This window comes from Mustela nivalis, assembly GCF_964662115.1.
Source record: "Mustela nivalis genome assembly, chromosome: 12".
Lineage (NCBI taxonomy): Eukaryota > Metazoa > Chordata > Mammalia > Carnivora > Mustelidae > Mustela > Mustela nivalis.
This window is the reverse complement of record NC_139031.1, coordinates 83,069,775-83,087,883: the sequence shown is the minus strand read 5'-3', so window position 1 is coordinate 83,087,883 and position 18,109 is coordinate 83,069,775. Positions and strand designations below refer to the sequence as shown.

At 42.2% G+C, this 18,109-nt stretch overlaps 2 protein-coding genes across 10 annotated transcripts in view; one reads left to right on the top strand and one right to left on the bottom strand.

Moving 5' to 3' along the window:
* NAPEPLD (N-acyl phosphatidylethanolamine phospholipase D) overlaps window positions 1–3,701 on the top strand; it is a 78,224-nt gene extending 74,523 nt beyond the window's left edge. For all 8 annotated transcript variants that reach the window (XR_014300841.1, XM_082691912.1, XM_082691913.1 and 5 more), the window contains exon 5: window positions 374–3,701. Coding sequence is in view for 6 of the 8 variants with exons in the window: in XM_082691912.1 (XP_082548038.1) it covers window positions 374–502 (129 nt within the window). In the remaining 2 variants the exon portion in view is untranslated. The remainder of the gene's footprint in view (window positions 1–373) is intronic.
* ARMC10 (armadillo repeat containing 10) overlaps window positions 3,702–18,109 on the bottom strand; it is a 38,227-nt gene continuing 23,819 nt past the window's right edge. Inside the window, exons 2-7 of one of the 2 annotated variants that reach the window (XR_014300846.1) lie at window positions 17,816–17,964; window positions 14,760–14,894; window positions 11,231–11,407; window positions 5,501–5,572; window positions 4,056–4,658; window positions 3,702–3,988 (exon numbers count right to left, since the gene is read on the bottom strand). Coding sequence is in view for 1 of the 2 variants with exons in the window: in XM_082691928.1 (XP_082548054.1) it covers window positions 4,407–4,658; window positions 5,501–5,572; window positions 11,231–11,407; window positions 14,760–14,894; window positions 17,816–17,964 (785 nt within the window). In the remaining variant the exon portion in view is untranslated. Of the gene's footprint in view, window positions 4,659–5,500; window positions 5,573–11,230; window positions 11,408–14,759; window positions 14,895–17,815; window positions 17,965–18,109 lie in introns of both variants that reach the window. The other variant, XM_082691928.1, reaches the window with a different exon arrangement.

Genomic DNA, 18,109 nt, shown 5'->3' with positions numbered 1-18,109 from the left:
GATCAGAAACTGTGACGGACTCATCTGCTGCTTGAATGAAAAGGATGTTAAGGAGGCATATGTTGATCATTTTATTATTTTTTATTTTTTTAAAAGATTATATTTACCCATTTGACAGAGATCACAAGTAGGCAGAGAGAGAGAGAGAGGAGGAAGCAGGCTCCCCGCTGAGCAGAGAGCCCAACTCGGGGCTTGATCCCAGGACCCTGAGCTCATGACCTGAGCCGAAGGAAGAGGCTTTAACCCACTGAGACACCCGGGTGCCCCCATATGTTGGTCATTTTAGTTTCAACTCTTACTTGAAATATCCCCCAAATATATGCATGGTTAATCCTTTTCCATTCCTCCCCTCCCCTCGTCTGCCCTTTGCCAGCATTACTTGGAGCCCCCAGTGAAGCTGAGCGAGGCTCTAGGAAGATACGGACTTAAGACGGAAGATTTTTTTGTCTTGAAGCATGGAGAATCCAGATACCTCAATACTGATGAGGACAACTCTGAATAAATGTGAGCGCAGGAGCCGTCAGTGATGAAAGTAACTGCAAAGCTCAGACGGGCTCACAAATGCATGAACACGAGGATTTCCGACACTTAGGAAACAACTTCGATGAGTTAGTGTTCTGTTTTGCGTGGTAACTTGCTTGCTGCTCCGCCTGCCAATCCTTACAGAGAAGCAGGAGTTCCGAGGTGGGTTATTTACACAGCAGATTGGCGAAGGGGAATTAGAACCCTCTGAATAATGTAAGCATTGCAATGGAATTTTTTTCTTTTTAATATTATAGTGTAATGGTAGAAGTCGGATGTTATGAAAATGGATTTTAAGGTCTCATTTCTGTTCTTCTAGTTAAGGGCCTCCTACAAGGTGAGTCTATCTAACGAGACGGTTTCAGAGGCTGCACAACTAAACCTGTTTTCTGTTCACATTAGAGGACGTGAGGACACCGCCACCCACACGCTTACAGCAGCCCTCCCTGCTCGGTCAGATGAGCTTATATGCCAGATGTGCAGTGATTTATTTTTCTAAGCATAGAAACATAAGAGGTTGGGCGAAGTTCCCATTTTTAAAGACTTACTTTTTTTAAAAGAGGAAGAGTATTTTCTCTTTTACATCTACAATCCCCAAATCAGAAGCAAAGCTGGCGAGGGACAGGGAAGGGGGTTGCTTAGGAGGACATGATTGGTGACATTTTCTATTTTTAATCTAAAAGTCAGACCTGCTAAGCACAAAGATAACTGCCAGGAAATAATATTTTACAGAGACAAATGCTGTTCTTCAAATGTTAATTCTCTATTCCATTTCCTCTCCATCTACTCATTTTCCCACCTCCTCTATTCCAACTATGAATGTATCAATCGGGTCTATGTAGTCTGTTTTACAGGATTCACATGGCTTATATTTTTATATTGAGTGACCTCTAAGCCCGATTCTACTTTGACTAAGCTAGTGTGGAACACCAGCAGTTAAGAAAGAAATGGTTTTGGGGACTTAGCTGACCAGAGTTTAGTCCTGTAGGGGCTCTGTGGCCCTTGACTGCTCTACCTACCACCAGAGCTGATCAGACACATGAGAGGCCCATCCTGTGCTCCTGGCTCCCCAGTCTCCATGAAGCAAACATTATTTACACAAAATAATCAAAACAGGTTTTCTACAGCAAATGCTACCCAGGCGGTAATCTGTTTATTTTCATATACATATATTCACGCCACCTGTTAGCCACTTTATCTCAGTTTTAATCCCGTTTCCACCACAGATTTTCTGTGTATCCTGCAGTAAATCACCTGTGCTCACTATGCCTCAGTTTCCTCACGTGGAACAAGACATTTGACCTACCTCCAAAAAATGTGAATAAGTAGTGTTTTTTTTTTTAAGCACTTTGAAAATATAAGAGAGAACATTATTTCTTAAGACATCACTGCCTAATATAGATTGGTAGCTCTGAAAGCTGAAAATAGGCTCATGCTGCTTTTGATAGTGTCTTGTTGCTGCAGATTCAACCATATATATATTTAGGACATGAAACCCTGAGGACAACTTTGTCTCCTTTGTAAATTTAAAGAGTGATAGCCAAAGTAAATGTCAATGATCTTTATCAGAATTTAGCATTTTTATCTTACAGAGATGCAAATCAGTCCAGGGGAAATGTGTATGTATAATGTATGTGAATGTGTGTGATTTGGGGCAGTAAAAGCACAATTTCCCTGTAATATAGCCTTCAGGAGAAAAACAGAACAGCCCTAAACCTTTTCACTCCAAAGGAACATCCTAGCAAGCAGACGGGAATGGAGCTGGTAGGTTGATGGGGATGAGGTCACGGGGGAGGGGGCTGGTGTCCTCATGCTCACCTGTGTGGTCGCCTTCCCTGCTGTTGCACGCCACGTTGAGAATTCACCTCTTACCTCTGCTCTGTGAAGCAGACCAAGTTCGTCTTACTTTGTCTTCTCCATGAATGGCCTTAACATGATTCCTGCATTCACGTGTACCATGGAAGTGCAGGTTTCCAAGCACTTTGTTCCAGTTCCGCTTAACGGGCCTGCCGCGTTTTCCTAGGCCCGATCGCGAGCTTTAGTTTCTATTACCCTTCACCTTTTTTCTATGCTGACCTTTTATTTCGCGAAGAAGTACGTGGGAGCTTCATCTCTTCTCGTAGAATCACATTTGTTTCACATGGCTTCCATGTTTTCACTTAGCTACCTTTTTGCAAGGTTTAAATACAAAAGCAAAACGAAATTTTGAAAAATAAGCCAAATCCACTTTCTTGCCTCCATTCAGTTTGAGGTGTGGCATGATGCCTCTCACTCTGTCGTCTCTGATCACTTTCATTTTGCTCTTTTGATTAGCTGGCACCCCCTGGACCCCGACAGGTTTTACGGACGAGCCCCTGTGGTAAAGAGGCTCCTCCTTGCTCACAGCAGGGATCCCACACTGTGGGCCGTCTCAGCCAACAGAAACTAAGATGTGCCCTGACCCCAACAGACAAAGATCAGGGTAGTTAAAAAGGACTCCCCTTTTTTCTCTAGCATTCTGACATTTCAGACTCAATGCTCTGATCTCCAGGAAACAGTATTAGCTACTCAAACTAAAAACAGAAAACAAGAGATGGGGTTTTAGAATCCAGTGCTGCTGAAGCACATCAGAGCCCAATTTATTTTCTAATCCAGTGCCCATTTGACTACGTATTTTCATTAAATGAGGCAGATTAAAAAATTCATTATAAAGAAATGTGCCTTTCAGGGAACGAGGACTTTTGTCAGCACTGCCAGCCTAAGCAGTGTTCTCAGCCAGCATCTATCCCCAACTGCTGTAGCCAGCTGGGAACGTCCGTGGTTTCACCTCTCTACTGTAAAAATACTTCTTGCAAGTTTGATTTTTGTGTCAGGCTAGCCCTGAAAACACACTTTTCTGTTTGAGGATTTGTGACTTCCTATGGAAATCCCTGTATGTACAAATGAGATCTAACATACTCGCACAGCTTTGCCTTAAATACCCGGAGCAGGAAAGCTGCGGCCTGCACACTGACTTGCCTCGTACTGGGCATGGTGATGGGGAAGAACTGGAATATTACAGAAGACCTGGCTGAACTGAAGTCTGTTAATAGTATTTTTATTCCATAAGCTATTGTGACAATGACTAAAATTTACAATGTATGAAAATCTCAGCTATGTAAAATACGAAAATTAATGAATAAAGTACTATTAAGAGAAAATGTGTAGAAACCTTTTTCCTTTTTATTTAAAAAATTTACAAAATTTATGCTGATGGTTAAAAAAATTCAAACAGTAGAAGAAGGTATACATAAAAAAGTCCTTTCCTCAGTCCCACTCCCTGGAATCTGGCTATCGTTCTAGAAACTATTCTCCGGATAGAAGCATAGTTTTCATTTAAAAAACACATCCACATTTTCTGGAGGCCTTTCCACATAAGCACAGTCAGGCTTCCTTGTTTCTTTTAAGATAACTGATTTCACCAGTTGCCTACAGATGGACAATCAGACTGGCCCCAGCCCACCATACCCAATGGGCGTGGTGAGGACGAGAAGCCAGTCTGACTCAGATTAGACTCGGGAAAGCAGTATGTCTGGGCAGCTCCTCACAAGCGCAAGACCAAGGTCGTTCCTGCAGCAGCCCTGAACCAGCCAGCCAGTCACACACGAATAGGTCTCAGACGGGCAGGAGGTTAGCTTACTCGTAAATAAGGCAACTGGCTGGTCACATCAAGGAGGTAACCAAAGTAAACTCAGCAAACGGCAAAATGAAAAGAAATGATGTCAGAACAAGCTCTTCTATTCATTTGATATCAATAAAATGGTTCAAAATAAACCGGAAGACCATGGCAGGGTCCCGCTGTGTTAATGATGAAATGTGAGATCTACTGTTTAGACTCGGCAGCTGGAAGATGAAAACTGCCGCCATCAGAACCTGGGTAGGACCGTTACCTTTTCCTTCACGTCTGCATCATGGTGTTCAGCTAAAGCTCTCATTTTCTGGGCACATTCTTCTCCATATAGCAGGAAAAACAAGGAACCTTTAGGGAAAGCAGGCTGAACAGCTAAGCAGCCTTCTTTTTTGAGGCAGTTACTTATATTCTGGGAGAATGTAAGAACTCGAAGAAGAATCTCCTTTGCCACGTGGCCGTCATAGAGGGAAAGGAATGAGGAGTCCACCTGAAAAAGGAAACCGTGAGTGTTAATGATTCATAAAAACATTTTTCATGCATATTTTCACATTTTAAAACTACATTGAATACATTAAAAAAGTGGGTCATAGAAAATGATCCCTAATATCGCCTAATATAAAATCTTATGCACCCTTACACTTTACACTAATGGAAACAAAGGTTTCACTGTTTCAGCTGAAAAATACTATTTTCTTGGAGTTCTAAAAGGTAGTCTTGGGAAAAACACCCACATCCGTTTTAAGGTCCATCATTCAGCCCTCCCGGGGGTTCCTCAGTTCCCCGACACGTCATGCCCACTGTAACCTGTGGGGCCGGGGCGCAGGGAGGAACAGGTCCTTCCCTTACAGGAGCGGAGCCCGGCTCATGGTCTGCACCACCCTCGCTTCCTTCAGAACACTTATCTCAGCTTTTAGTTATTGTGTTTGTTTGCTACGTTTTGTTTTTTCTTAGGCTGCGTGAGTGTGCTCACTGGTGTTCTGGCGCTGGGCTTGGCATGTGGCGTGTCCTAGGGACTAGTGTTTCAGTGCCCATGAGGAGACATGTGAACATGAACACGTCAAGGGGAAGAGATGTGGTCACATACGTGTATACCCCAAAATGGAGAGAGAGAAAAATTTGTGGTTGTTAGGGAGGCCCCTTCCAAAATGATTTTTTAAAAGTAAAATTGGTTCATTACAGAAAATTTAGGTAATTTGTGTAGGCAAAAAGAACAAAACAAAACCCTATGCTCCTCACAGATAATCTGTTAACATTTTTGGGATAAATCTTTCTAGACCATCCAAATCTAGATATTTATATAGTTATAAAACATGTATCTTAGCTATTTACCTGGGCACTAAGTAGTCCGTCTGCCATGGCTGGATTTTCAGACAAGTTCACAAGCAGTTTCAAAACTTGAACCTAAAAGAACAGTCATACTGGTTTATTTCAGACCCGTGAGCATGGATTTGCCTCTCCCTGGCCACCATCCTCTCAGTGTGTCCACATTTTAAAGTCCAGCCTGGGCTTCATTCTCCAGCTCAAATTCTGTACCCCAGGGAGCCCGCTCCTGTACAGCACTCCTGGAGTGCTGCTCACACAGCAGGGTTAGTGAGACCGTATTTTTCCAGCCACATTGTTGGGGAGAAGACGGTGAATGTCTGTCTCACTGTCTACCTGCCTCACCCCCTAACCTAGGGTAATAAGCTTAATATTATTTTACATAAATGAGCTTTATTACAATTATTGGTAAATGAAATACGATCTTTGGAACAAAAAAAGGACTCTCTCAAAGCTTGTTTATATTTAAAGTATGAAGATCTCAGAACAGTTTGGTTACCAAGACTAGATAAACATACAGTCCTTTTTAGTAGGTTACTATGAAACTTTGAGCTTATCTTTTTATGTGAAAAATGTTTTTATATATATTTATTTGAGAGGGTGTGCCAGCACAAGCAGAAGGGAAGGGCAGAGGGAGAGGGAGATGCTGAAGGCAGATGCTTGACCAACTGAGCCACCCAGCTACCCCATGAAAAATGTTTTTAAAATCCTTCAAGTAGACAGTGATAAATAATGGGCAAACAAATGTTAACTCAGAGCTGACAACTAAAATATCAGCATTCCCGTCACTTAGAACTGGTCAGTACCGTAGTCTCATTATCATTTTTTTTTTTTTAAAGATTTTATTTATTTGACAGAGATCACAAGTAGGCAGAGAGAGAGGTGGAAGCAGGCTTTGTGCTAGCAGAAAGCCCCGATGCGGGGCTTGATCCCAGGACTCTGGGATCACAACCTGAGCCAAAGGCAGAGGCACCCACTGAGCCACCCAGGTGCCCCCCTCTTATCATTCTAAGGGGATATATTTGAAGACCGCCCCCCAACACACACCTAAAATCATGGATAATAGCAAACCCTATATATACTGTGTTTTCCTGTACATACATATCTGTGCTAAAATTTATAGATTAGGTGCAGTAAGATTAACAACAATAATAAAATAGAACAATTACAGTAATGCACTGTAGTAAGTTATATGAATATCATCTCTCAAAATATCTAATTTAGTACATATGCTGCTGAAGAGACACTCTAAAAATATCTTCGTGTTCTGTACTTACCCTTATGATAGGTGATAAAATGCCCATGTGACAAAAGGAAGTGGGGTGAATGACAGGTGGTGTGACGCAGCCTCTGATGGGAAGCCAGAAGGATCATCTGCGTCCCAACTGTGGTTGAGAGCAGATGACAAACCATGGAACGTGAAACCATGGATGGGGGTGAGGGGGGTGGCACGGGGAGCTACTGTAGTAACAACATTCAAAGAGAATTCCTGTTCAAAGACATGGGTCATACAAAGCCATACTTTGTACAAGATACTTGAAATGACACAAAGTGAGGAGTGGGGAGGGAGGAATGTGCTCTCTACTAGACCTGGAAGGGAACCCAGATCTTTATTTTAGAAAACCTTTTTTTTTTTTTATGACAAAGGCATTGTCTGTTTCCTGTAGAAAATTTTTACTTATTATTTATTTTTAAGTAGCCCCAACATGAGCTTGAACTCATGACCCTGAGATCAAGAGTTGGGTACTTAACCAACTGAGCTCTCCAGGAGCCCCTCCTATAGAACGTTTTTAAAAAGTGATAGAAAAGCACAAAGGAAAAGGAAATTCACCCCTATTTCCATGACTAAAACCAATCACTTAATATTAAGTTTTGTTTCTTTCTGGTTTTCACACACCAGTATACTCACACATTTCATATTCATGTTGTATGTATTAACCTGTTAGGCGGGATAAAAGGCTTTGCTTAATTTATCAACTATTTAAAAAAATCTTCTGAAATTAATACATCATCATGATAAAATACAAACAGTGCAGAGGGGAACTAGGGAGAAAACAAAAGCGACTGTCCCATCTGCCCATCTCACGCCCCAGCAGAAACCCCAGGTAACAGTTTCTTGTTTAGGCAGAGATCATGTTTTTCAAACAGATATTCCTTATGAATTACAGCTTCTTAAGAGAGGAAAGACCACTTCTAACTGTTCGTGCGGATCTGGTCTGGCCTGACTGGCCGCCAGCAAAAAGAATAGGTGTTAGGGATAAACACTTGTCTCCAAGGGCAGTGAGGTTTTAAGAAAATGGACAAGAGTTCTGAAACAGGAAGTTCCCAATCGTAGAATCTAAGAATGGATGAAGTAAAAATCCACAAGGCCCACTAGTGGCCAACACCGGCAGGTTCATAACCGGGGAACAGTCGCAGCAGTAGTAACTATTTGTAATTTGCATAACAATATTCTAATTCATAATAATTGAGTTAGAAGCCTGAATTAAAATTCCACATTGCTATGCTCCGGAAGGGAGTAAAACATGAGAAAATAATTTACAAACACAGCTGCGGATTAAAAAGCCACAGGTAGAGGCGGCTCGGTCAGTTAAGTCTCTGCGTTAGGCTCAGGTCATGACTCCAGGGTCTGGGGATTGAGTCCCACATCGGGCTCTCAGCTTAGTGGGAAGCCTGCTTCTCCCTCTGTCTGTTTCTGCCTGCTGCTCCCCCTGCTTGCGCTCTAACAAATAAAATCTTAAAAAATATATATATATAAATAAAAAGCTGCAGATACCCCTTGATTTTCGAATGTCTGCGTTATGCCACCTCACTTTTATAAAAGACCCATGTTACTGGCACCTATTTCCATGAACCAAAAGAAATCCAAACAGGATTTTCATTTAAAAAGAAATAAAGAAAAAAAAAAAGAAAGCAGCTTTGGGTGTTCTGCCTCAAGTGTTGGTGGGGCAACACCCCCAGGAGGCATGCGCAGCATGTCAGCACGGAGTGGCCAGAGCTGCCAACATCTGTGCTTGTCTTGATTTATTTTGTGCAGCTGTTAACAAAGTATATTCCAAGCTATTAGAAAAGTCCGGCAGGTTTTTTTGGGGGACAGGGGTCTGGGAACGCTCAAAAGTGTTCCCATATAAATTAACGGTAAGCGCTCCTCTGCCACACGCCACGGCGGCTTAGGCAAGGTTTCAGGGGACCGCCCTGCTTCCGAGGGATGCCGGGGTGTGAACCATGTGAAGTCCTCTCGTCACATGTGCCATCTTGTGGTGGCTCCACAGCATTTCTTTTAAGATATTAGTTTTCTTGCTCTCTTTGTAGTTTTATTAACATAGGATTTATTTATGTATATCTTACATTATCTATATTTGGTTATGTATCAGTGTTGTGCCCAAAAGGTTGTTCTACTATGGTGAGATCTCTTACTAAAAATAAGATTTTAAAGTCATTTGGGGGCGCCTGGGTGGCTCAGTGGTTTAAGCCGCTGCCTTCGGCTCAGGTCATGATCTCAGGGTCCTGGGATCGGGTCCCGCATCGGGCTCTCTGCTCGGCAGAGAGCCTGCTTCCCTCTCTCTCTCTGCCTGTCTCTCCATCTACTTGTGATTTCTCTCTGTCAAATAAATAAATAAAAATCTTAAAAAAAAAAAAAGTCATTTGGTTATTTACTAAGAAAATATCTAAAATGGGTATATTTTCTCACAAGTGGATTACTGTCCAAAAGTTCATTTGCAACTTGGAACTTTGTTTCTCCATAAAAAATGAGTTTAATGTTATAATTGGTGGTTGGGTTCCCAGAAGACCAAAAAGGCAAGTTTTCTATCCCAGAAATGCCGTACCAGGCAATGGAATGGAAAAACAAAGCAAAAATAGAACATACTATTGTGGTGTGAGTCACCTTCTAAGAAGTCATAGAATATATTAAAACACAGACCGCGTCTGAGACAGATCTATACGGCCCCAAGGCCAGACTCGCCTGGCTCTGAACTCCTTGTTTCTCCTGAGGTTTTGGGTAAAGCAGCTGCAGACACAGGCAGAGGAGAGCTCTGTCCTGTAGTTGTGATGCTGTAAGGCAGAGGGAGGGGTTTCCCTGGGACCTCAGAGGCTGTTAAGTCACCTTGTCCCACTGGAGAGAGAGAGATGTCAGTGGTGCACGCACTTTGGAAACTGCCCATGGATGGAGTGTATTTCAGAAATACTGCTAATAAGAGTACTACATTTGGGGCGCCTGGGTGGCTCAGTGGGTTAAAGCCTCTGCCTTCGGTTCAGGTCATGATCTCTGGGTCCTGGGATCGAGCCCCGCATCTGGCTCTCTGCCTCCCTTCCTCTCTCTCTGCCTGCCTCTCTGCCTACTTGTGATCTCTGCCAAATAAATAAAATAAAAATCTTCAAAATAAAAAACAAGTAATACATTTAATTCTGAATGCCTTTGGGTACTTCTTAGACCAGATTCAAGTCCCTCTGGCTACTGGAAATGTGGAAAGCCCAGAACAAATTTTTAAAGGGCTACAGTGAGGCTCTCCTGTAATCACATTTGGTAACCCCAGAAATAACGTGAGTGATATTGAGTATCTGGAGTGTGGTCCTTCTAAAATGCTCTTGCGTTTTTCTCTCAACTGTGTGAGAAAAACTGCGTTTTTCTCTCAATTGGTGAGGGACACACACCAGTATTGTAAAATGCTGATCAACACAACTCATCAGAGCCTTTGATTAGTCCACCTTCTGTTTTTATGCTATTTCTTAAAACATGGCACTTGAGAAAAATGCGCACTAATTGGAGAGGTTTACTCAAGTTACTTTCAGGGGGTGTGTCCTGAGATCCTGCTTAATCTTTATAGCCTCCTACATCAGCATTACTGGTCAAAACCAAGTACCAGACATCCATTACTAACTTAAAAGTGGTTTTCAAAATATTTTTTTTCTGCAAATAATGGCTAAATTAAAAAAAAAAAGTTCTAACCTCAAGGTGAGCAAAAAATTCAATTAACCAGCATTATCACTCAAAGACTCCTGTTAGTCAATTATGTCTAATTAAACCTGGTATAGCGGGGAAGCTGGCTATATCACTTTAGTAAAAGGTAAACTCATTTTTGGAAGATCAAATGAATGCTAATCTATTGGTAAGTGAAATTACACATTTTTACAAATTCATTTTGAGGTCGATTACTTGGGGATGAAAATAATTTACTTTTGGGGTGCCTGGGTGGCTCAGTTGGTTGGGCGACCGCTTTCGGCTCAGGTCATGATCCTGGAGTCCCAGGATCGAGTCCCACATCAGGCTCCAAGTGCCATGGGGAGTCTGCTTCTCCCTCTGACCTTCTTCCCCTCATGCTCTATCTCACTCTCTCAAATAAATAAAAAAATATTTAAAATATAGGGGCGCCTGGGTGGCTCAGTGGGTTAAAGCCTCTGCCTTCGGCTCAGGTCATGATCCCAGAGTCCTGGGATCGAGCCCTGCATCAGGCTCTCTGCTCTGCGGGGAGCCTGCTTTCCCCTCTCTCTCTGCCTGCCTCTCTGCCTACGTGTGATCTCTGTCCGTCAAATAAATAAATAAAATCTTAAAATAAATAAATAAAATATAATAATTTACTTCCTTGGGCTCATGAAAAGGCTTTTAGTAAACTTTAACTACACTTGCTCTTTTTTGAGGGATATCAACTTAAGATGGGAGACTTAAAATTCATTTCCAATCCTAGAAAGCTTGATGCCTCAGCTCTTTGTACTTCCAAGTCAAAACTGCTTCATTCGTACCTTGGTACTTCCATTTCCTGTAAGCAGCACATGGAACAGGTCTGTGATGTAGCTGCGAAGCATGTGCTGGTGGTCGTTGGTGACCGTCATGTTTGTCAACAATCTCAGTCCGGCCAGCTGCACAGCAGAGTCCAGGGGCCCGGAGAGGACATCCTTGCAGACTTGATTGATGTATACCTAGGGGTAAGGGGGAGAAAGTGAGCATCTTAAAATCTCCCGAAATCTATGATCCAGTAACTTCTATACAGTGGAGGAGGACAGTAGTTCAGGGGGAGGCTAGCTCCTCAAAAAAGATGGCATTTCTCTCTAGCCCTCAAGCTTTGGAGGTTTGTTTTTTTTTTTTTCCAAACAACCTTTTAATGCCAGGCACTGTGGGAGCATTTTACAAACATACCCCACTTAATCTAGTGCGGGTGTATATGCGTGTGTGTGATTAATGGGCACTTTACAGACCAGGGCAAGTCCTCAAGGAACCTGGATCCCTGCCCAGTATCAAGCCAGCTGGTGGGGGAGCAACGTTCAATTCCAGAGACCATGCTCTCAACACCAGCGGCCTCTCAACTGTTGGGGGCCTCCCAGCTCAGTCTTTCTTTCTTGTGAGCTGCTTTGTTGGGCACATGAACACGGAAGAGGAAGACCTGTCTGGTCATTCTGCAACACGGTAAGTACCTTAACAAGAGGTCTAGGAGCCACATCATGTTAGAAGAATAGGGGGATCAAAGTGAAATAGAATTTTTCTCTAGAAAATTCTATCAACAGTAAGCCGAGGCAAAATTATCTTTACCCGGGTATATATCTATGATCTGCCCCTTCCTGATACTATGACTGCCACTGGCAAAACATAATACAATGCCAGTAGTACTCCTACTTCACACCCGACAGAATGAAACCCACCGTGATGGAAAATTTTCTGGAACTGTTTTCTATTTCTGGTCAGGGTCTTTCCAGCTTGGAAAAAGCTCACAGATGTCTCACAGATAACTGCTATTCACCTAACTAAAACTCCACCCTAAATTCCAACTGATAAGAAAAAATTCCTAATATAAAATGCTAAGAGGGACACCTGGGTGGCTCAGTTGGTTAAGCAGCTGCCTTCAGCTCAGGTCATGATCCTGCATCCTGGGCTCCTTGCTCGGCAGGGAGCCTGCTTCTCCCTCTGCCTCTGCCTGCCATTCTGTCTGCCTGTGCTTTCTCTCTCTCCCTCTCTCTCTGATAAATAAATTAAAAAAAAAAAAAAGCTAAGAAATGACCAACTGTTAAAAAAAAATCTGAATGCATCCATGTTACCCTAGAGTAATGGCAGTAAAGGGATGAAATTTTTAATCTCATTTTAGAGCTAAATGTCATTTACAAGCCACGTGGCTCTCTTTGGCCACAATCTCATTACACATCTGTCCTTCAAAAAAAAAAAAAGCCATTTTCTCAGCTATTTATAAATTATTTTCTTTCTTTCTTTTTTAATTTATTTCACAGACAGAGATCACAAGTAGGCAGAGAGGCAGGCAGAGAGAGGGGGAAGCAGGCTCCCTGCTGAGCAGAGAGCCTGATGCGGGGATCGATGCCAGGGCCCTGGGATCATGACCTGAGCCGAAGGCAAAGGCTTTAACCATTGAGCCACCCAGGTGCCCCTAAATCATTTATTTTCATAAGATGTTGATGCCTTTCTAAGAATTTCCTAAAATGTGTTAAGCATTCAGATCCTTATTATCTTTAAGTCACTGGTTCAAGTTCAGTAACAAAATCACCAAATGGGTCACATCAGTTATTCCTGAGGCTTTGTCTACCTCCCTTTGCTGCTTCCTTCTGGAATTTCCTCCTTCCCCAACTGTGCTAGTAGAAATTTCAGACATTCCTCTTTTTTTTTTTTTTTTTAAAGATTTTATTTATTTATTTCAGGGAGAGGGAGGGAAGGGGGAGCAGAGGGAGAGGGACAAGCAGATTCCACACTGAGCGTGGAGCCCGACATGGGGCTCCATCCCAGGACCCTGAGATCATGACCTAAGCTGAAACCAAGTCAGATGCTAGACATTCTTTAGAGCCAAGTGGTACTCTATGTTTTACAGAATTTTTGGATGAGATCTCTCCTTTCTCAAGAGTATTTTACTTACATGTTTCCTTGAAGTACTTTATCATGTTCTACCTTGTATTACACCTATTTATGGCCTTTTCTCTTTTTCTAGCTTTCTTAAAACAAGAATTAATCATGTCCATTTCTACATTCTAACACGGAGCAGGACCTCAGGAAATGCTGAAATAACACAATTTCCTAATTTCCTTTTCTGCTGGTATTAACAGACTCTGGCCAAGTTCCTTTAGCACAGTTGGATTACCATGAATCCCAAATTCAAAAGCCCAAGACATCTCTTATTGGCTGGTTCAGATTCCTCCTTCCTGTGCCTTATTCTCCATAAAAAATGGGCAGAGGACCTAAATATTTTTCCAAAGAAGACCTGCAAATGGCCAACAGGTACATGAAAAGATGCTCAGTATCACTGATCATCAGGAAAATCAGGAAACCAGGGAAATCCAAATCAAAACCACAATGAGGTATCACCTCGCACCTGTTAGAATGGCTGATGTCAAAAAGACAACAAGCATTGGCAAGGATGTGGAGAAAAGGGAACCCCTATGCTCTGTCGGGGGAATGTAAATGGGCACAGCCATTATGGGAACACAGTAGAGGTTCCTCAAAAAATTAGAAATACAAACTACCATAGGATCCAGCAATTCCAGTTGTGTATTCAACTGAAGAGCTCAGGAAGAATAATTTGAAAAGATACACGCACCCATGTTCACTGCAGCATTATCCGTAATAGCCAAGACACAAAACAACCCGTGTTGACAGATGAATGAATGAAGCCAATGTGGTCTGTATATACAATGGAAAATTATTCAGCCATGAAAAGGAAGGAAATCCTGCCATTAGCAACGAATGGATGGACCTTCAGGGCATTTTACCAAGTGAAATAAAACAGAGAAAAATACTGGAGATTTCCCTAAAAAAGATATCTAAAAAAGCCCAACTGATAGAAACAAGAGAGGCATGGTGGCTGCCAGGGGCTGAGGGATAAAGGAAATAGGGAGATTTGCTCAAAAGGTACAAACTTCTAGTTAGAAGACGAGTAAGTTCTGGGATCTCATGTACAGCAGGGGGACTACACTGTATTACATAAAGGTGCTAAGAGGAGAGATCTTAAATGTTCTCACCACACAGACACAAAGGGCAATTATGTGAGGTGACAGAGGTTTGTAACTAACCCTATGGTGATTTTCTCTGTTATTTATAGAAAACTTACACATTTGCGATCTCAGGTAACTTACCTTTTTTTTTTTTTAAGATTTTATTTATTTATTTGACAGAGAGAAATCACAAGTAGATGGAGAGGCAGCCAGAGAGAAAGAGATAGGGAAGCAGGCTCCCTGCTGAGCAGAGAGCCCGATGCGGGACTCGATCCCAGAACCCTGAGATCATGACCCGAGCTGAAGGCAGCGGCTTAACCCACTGAGCCACCCAGGCGCCCTAACTTACCTTTATCTTGACTTGATTTTCAACATTCACACTCAGGTTATTCAATGCATTTAAAGCTTTCTCTTTAATACTGTGGTTGGGATTGTTGATTTTGCTTCCAATGACTGGAATACCACCCAATTCACGAATAATGACCTAAGAGGGGAAAAAACAGGACCACCACTTCAATACCCACTCCCTTCATCAAATTTTTTGGATCCACAAATACAAAATAAAATTAATGACTCTTTGGAAATAACTTTTTTCTATGCACAATCTGTAGTTCTTATTTTAAAAATTACTTTCTATAATTTTATTTTTTTTAACATATATATTTTAAGATTTTATTTATTTGAGAGAGAAAAAGAGAGTATGAGAAGGGGAAGGGTCAGAGGAGAAGCAGACTCCCTGCCGAGAAGGGAGCCCGATGCAGGACTCAATCCTGGGACTCCAGGATCAGGACTTGAGCCGAAGGCAGCTGCTTAACCAGCTGAGCCACCCAGGGACGCTACTTTCTATAATTTTAAAGGTAAAGAAAATAGACTGAAGATAATTAAGATATGTAATTATTTAAGAACTATAGCTTGGAGATCTACAATGAAGATTGGTAGAGCTACCAAAATGATCTCAAATCAATTTACAAACAAATTATTTTACTTTGAAATAAGTTATATGATTTTCCTATTACAGACACAAGTGTTAGGATTTAGGATACCAAAGTAACAATTTGCTAAAATGTATTCTTTGGAATACAAATCCCTCAAGATGTTAACAGATGTTCCATTAAGACAAGGGAGGTTCCATGATTCAGTAAGTTTGAGCAACTCTGGGTTTAAGTGTAGACGCTTCTTTATTGTGAAGCACTCAGATGTTCATGAGTATTGGCAATCTCCAAGAGGGGAGCACTGAACAGAGTATTTCCATGAACTATACACAAAAGAGAGGGTCATTTTTCAATGGGGGTGGGGGGTTTTAGGAGGAAGCAGCTATCAACATCTTGAAGAATTATAATTCTACACAATTTGAGAAATGATGCCCAAATTTTCAAAGAAAAAATAATCTAGGGATTTCTCATACTTGGTTCCAACACGACACTACTTTGTGCCTTTGGCCCCCGTACTGAACGATACATTAACCACTTCAGTTCTTACAAGAAAAGTAAGTTGAGAATTACTCTTGTCAGGATAAAACATGCCCTTCTACGAGGGAAAGAATGAGAGAGTCTCCTGGCGTCATCCACTTTTTATCAACAGCCCCAAACCCAACTCTACTGTCAAGAGTGGGCTCAACACTGGGACGAAAAGAAACTCCCTGTGCAATCCCAGGTTCTTCCTAAGCATCTGTGATTACTAGAAAACAGTTGTTGTTGTTGTTGTTGTTGTTGTTTTTTGAACTATCCTATTAAGGCAGATCAGGGCACTGTAATTTACAAAGAGGGGCACAGACTCCATTACCCAGGAAAGCACTTGTTCAGCCAGTGGCTATGGAACCAGTTTCACTGCAGCTCCTCTCTGAGGGAGCCAAACTATGGGATCAGAATCAGCTCCAGGCATGCTACTAAATGAGTCACCATCTGCTGTTTTTATTTGCCGGGCACTTCTCCCCACTGGGGCAGAGAGAGCACTTTCCCTATCCCGTTTAGTTCCCGATGGGGCTGCTGGTCGAATGGGAATGCTGGTCCCATCCATCCCCGCTGTCCGGCTGTGGGGTGCTCCCATGGGGTCTGGGATGCCACAGAACACCCCCTGAGCCAAAGGGCTGGTACCTGATTGCGGCCGAGCAACTCCGCCATTGGGATCACCAGCCACAGGGATGAAGGCTGTGGCGGCCAGAGGCTTTCTCTCCATCCCAGTGACAAAACCCTCTTTGTGGCCAGAGAGATTGAAAAAAAAAAAAACCAAACAAACAAACCAAAAACCCCAAACCCAATACACAAAAAGGAGCAGGGCTAAGCAGAGCCAAAAGATGGAGGGGGAGAGAGCGCTCTGGCCACACTCTCTGTAACCTTAAACTGTTTTCACTTGTGCCTGAAGCCAGGGCTATTCTTTGATGCTCAAGTTAACCGAGCTCAGTATTTCCCCTTTTTGTTTTAAAATAATGTAAGTTGGGACGCCTGGGTGGCTCAGTTGGTTAAGCAGCTGCCTTCAGCTCAGGTCATGATCCCAGCATCCTGGGATTGAGTCCCACATCGGGCTCCTTGCTCAGCAGGGAGCCTGCTTCTCCCTCTGCCTCTGCCTGCCTTTCTGTCTGCCTGTGCTCGCTCTCTCTCCCTCTCTCTCTCTCTGATAAATAAATAAAATCTTAAAAAAAAAAATAAAATAATGTAAGTTGGGTTCTGTCACTTGCAACGCAAAGAATACAAGTAATCAACAAATATCCTTTAAATCTCCCTATAAATCTCAAGAGCTTTATAGTAAACCTTGCCATGCTGGCAAAAACTTGACTGAAATAGAGTATAAATTCAACATCATTTTTTCATGACAAAGTTATGAAAAGTTTATAATGTTTTCATGACCAAGTCAATGAAATGCATTAGCTGAAAATCATTACATTTAAAAAACAAAAACAAAAACAAAAACTTTCTCCTTGGAGGTACTGGGGAGAAGGAAGCATTCCAATTCAGCACTTTAGACCTGGTGTTAAATCTCTACTGGTAGAAGGGTTTACACTGGTCAGCGGTTGTCAATGGTCCTGGCTCCCCCTGCCTTAGAACCACCCCCAAAACCTACATATAATGGAAAACACGCAGTTCAATGTTAGATGATTTCACTGTTCTCCTGCAACACTGCTGAATTTTAAATAATTAAAAAGGCCACGCAATGCTAAGTGGAGTAGATCATACTTACCACAAATGTGATGCCTGTGACCAACTTCCTAGGGATCTAGAATCCCAGGAATACGAATGTCACTATTCAGCTGTGCTTTTCAGAAATGAACAAACGCTATGTGGTAGGTACATATCCCCACACTGTACAGATGAGGAGAGAGGGGCTCCAGGATTAAATGCCTTATCAGAATCACAATTAACTGCCAGTGTGTAAAGATGGGGGGAACCCACTCAGAGACAAGGTACTTACTTGGTTAGCTGAAAAGGCTGCATTGTTACCCAGAGTGACCAAAGCTCTTTCAATAATTACAGGATCATCAGTTGACTCAAGCAGGTAAAGGAGTTTCTGGAGCTGGTCGCCGCTGAGGACATCATCATGGGAACCATTGGTTAAGTCTTCTGCAAAAGAACAAAATGATTTAAAATTCATTTAAAATCAATATGAAATGAAAAAAGAAATTTTTTTTTGTTAAAGAGAGCGCACAAGTTGGGGCGCCTGGGTGGCTCAGTGGTTAAGCCGCTGCCTTCGGCTCAGGTCATGATC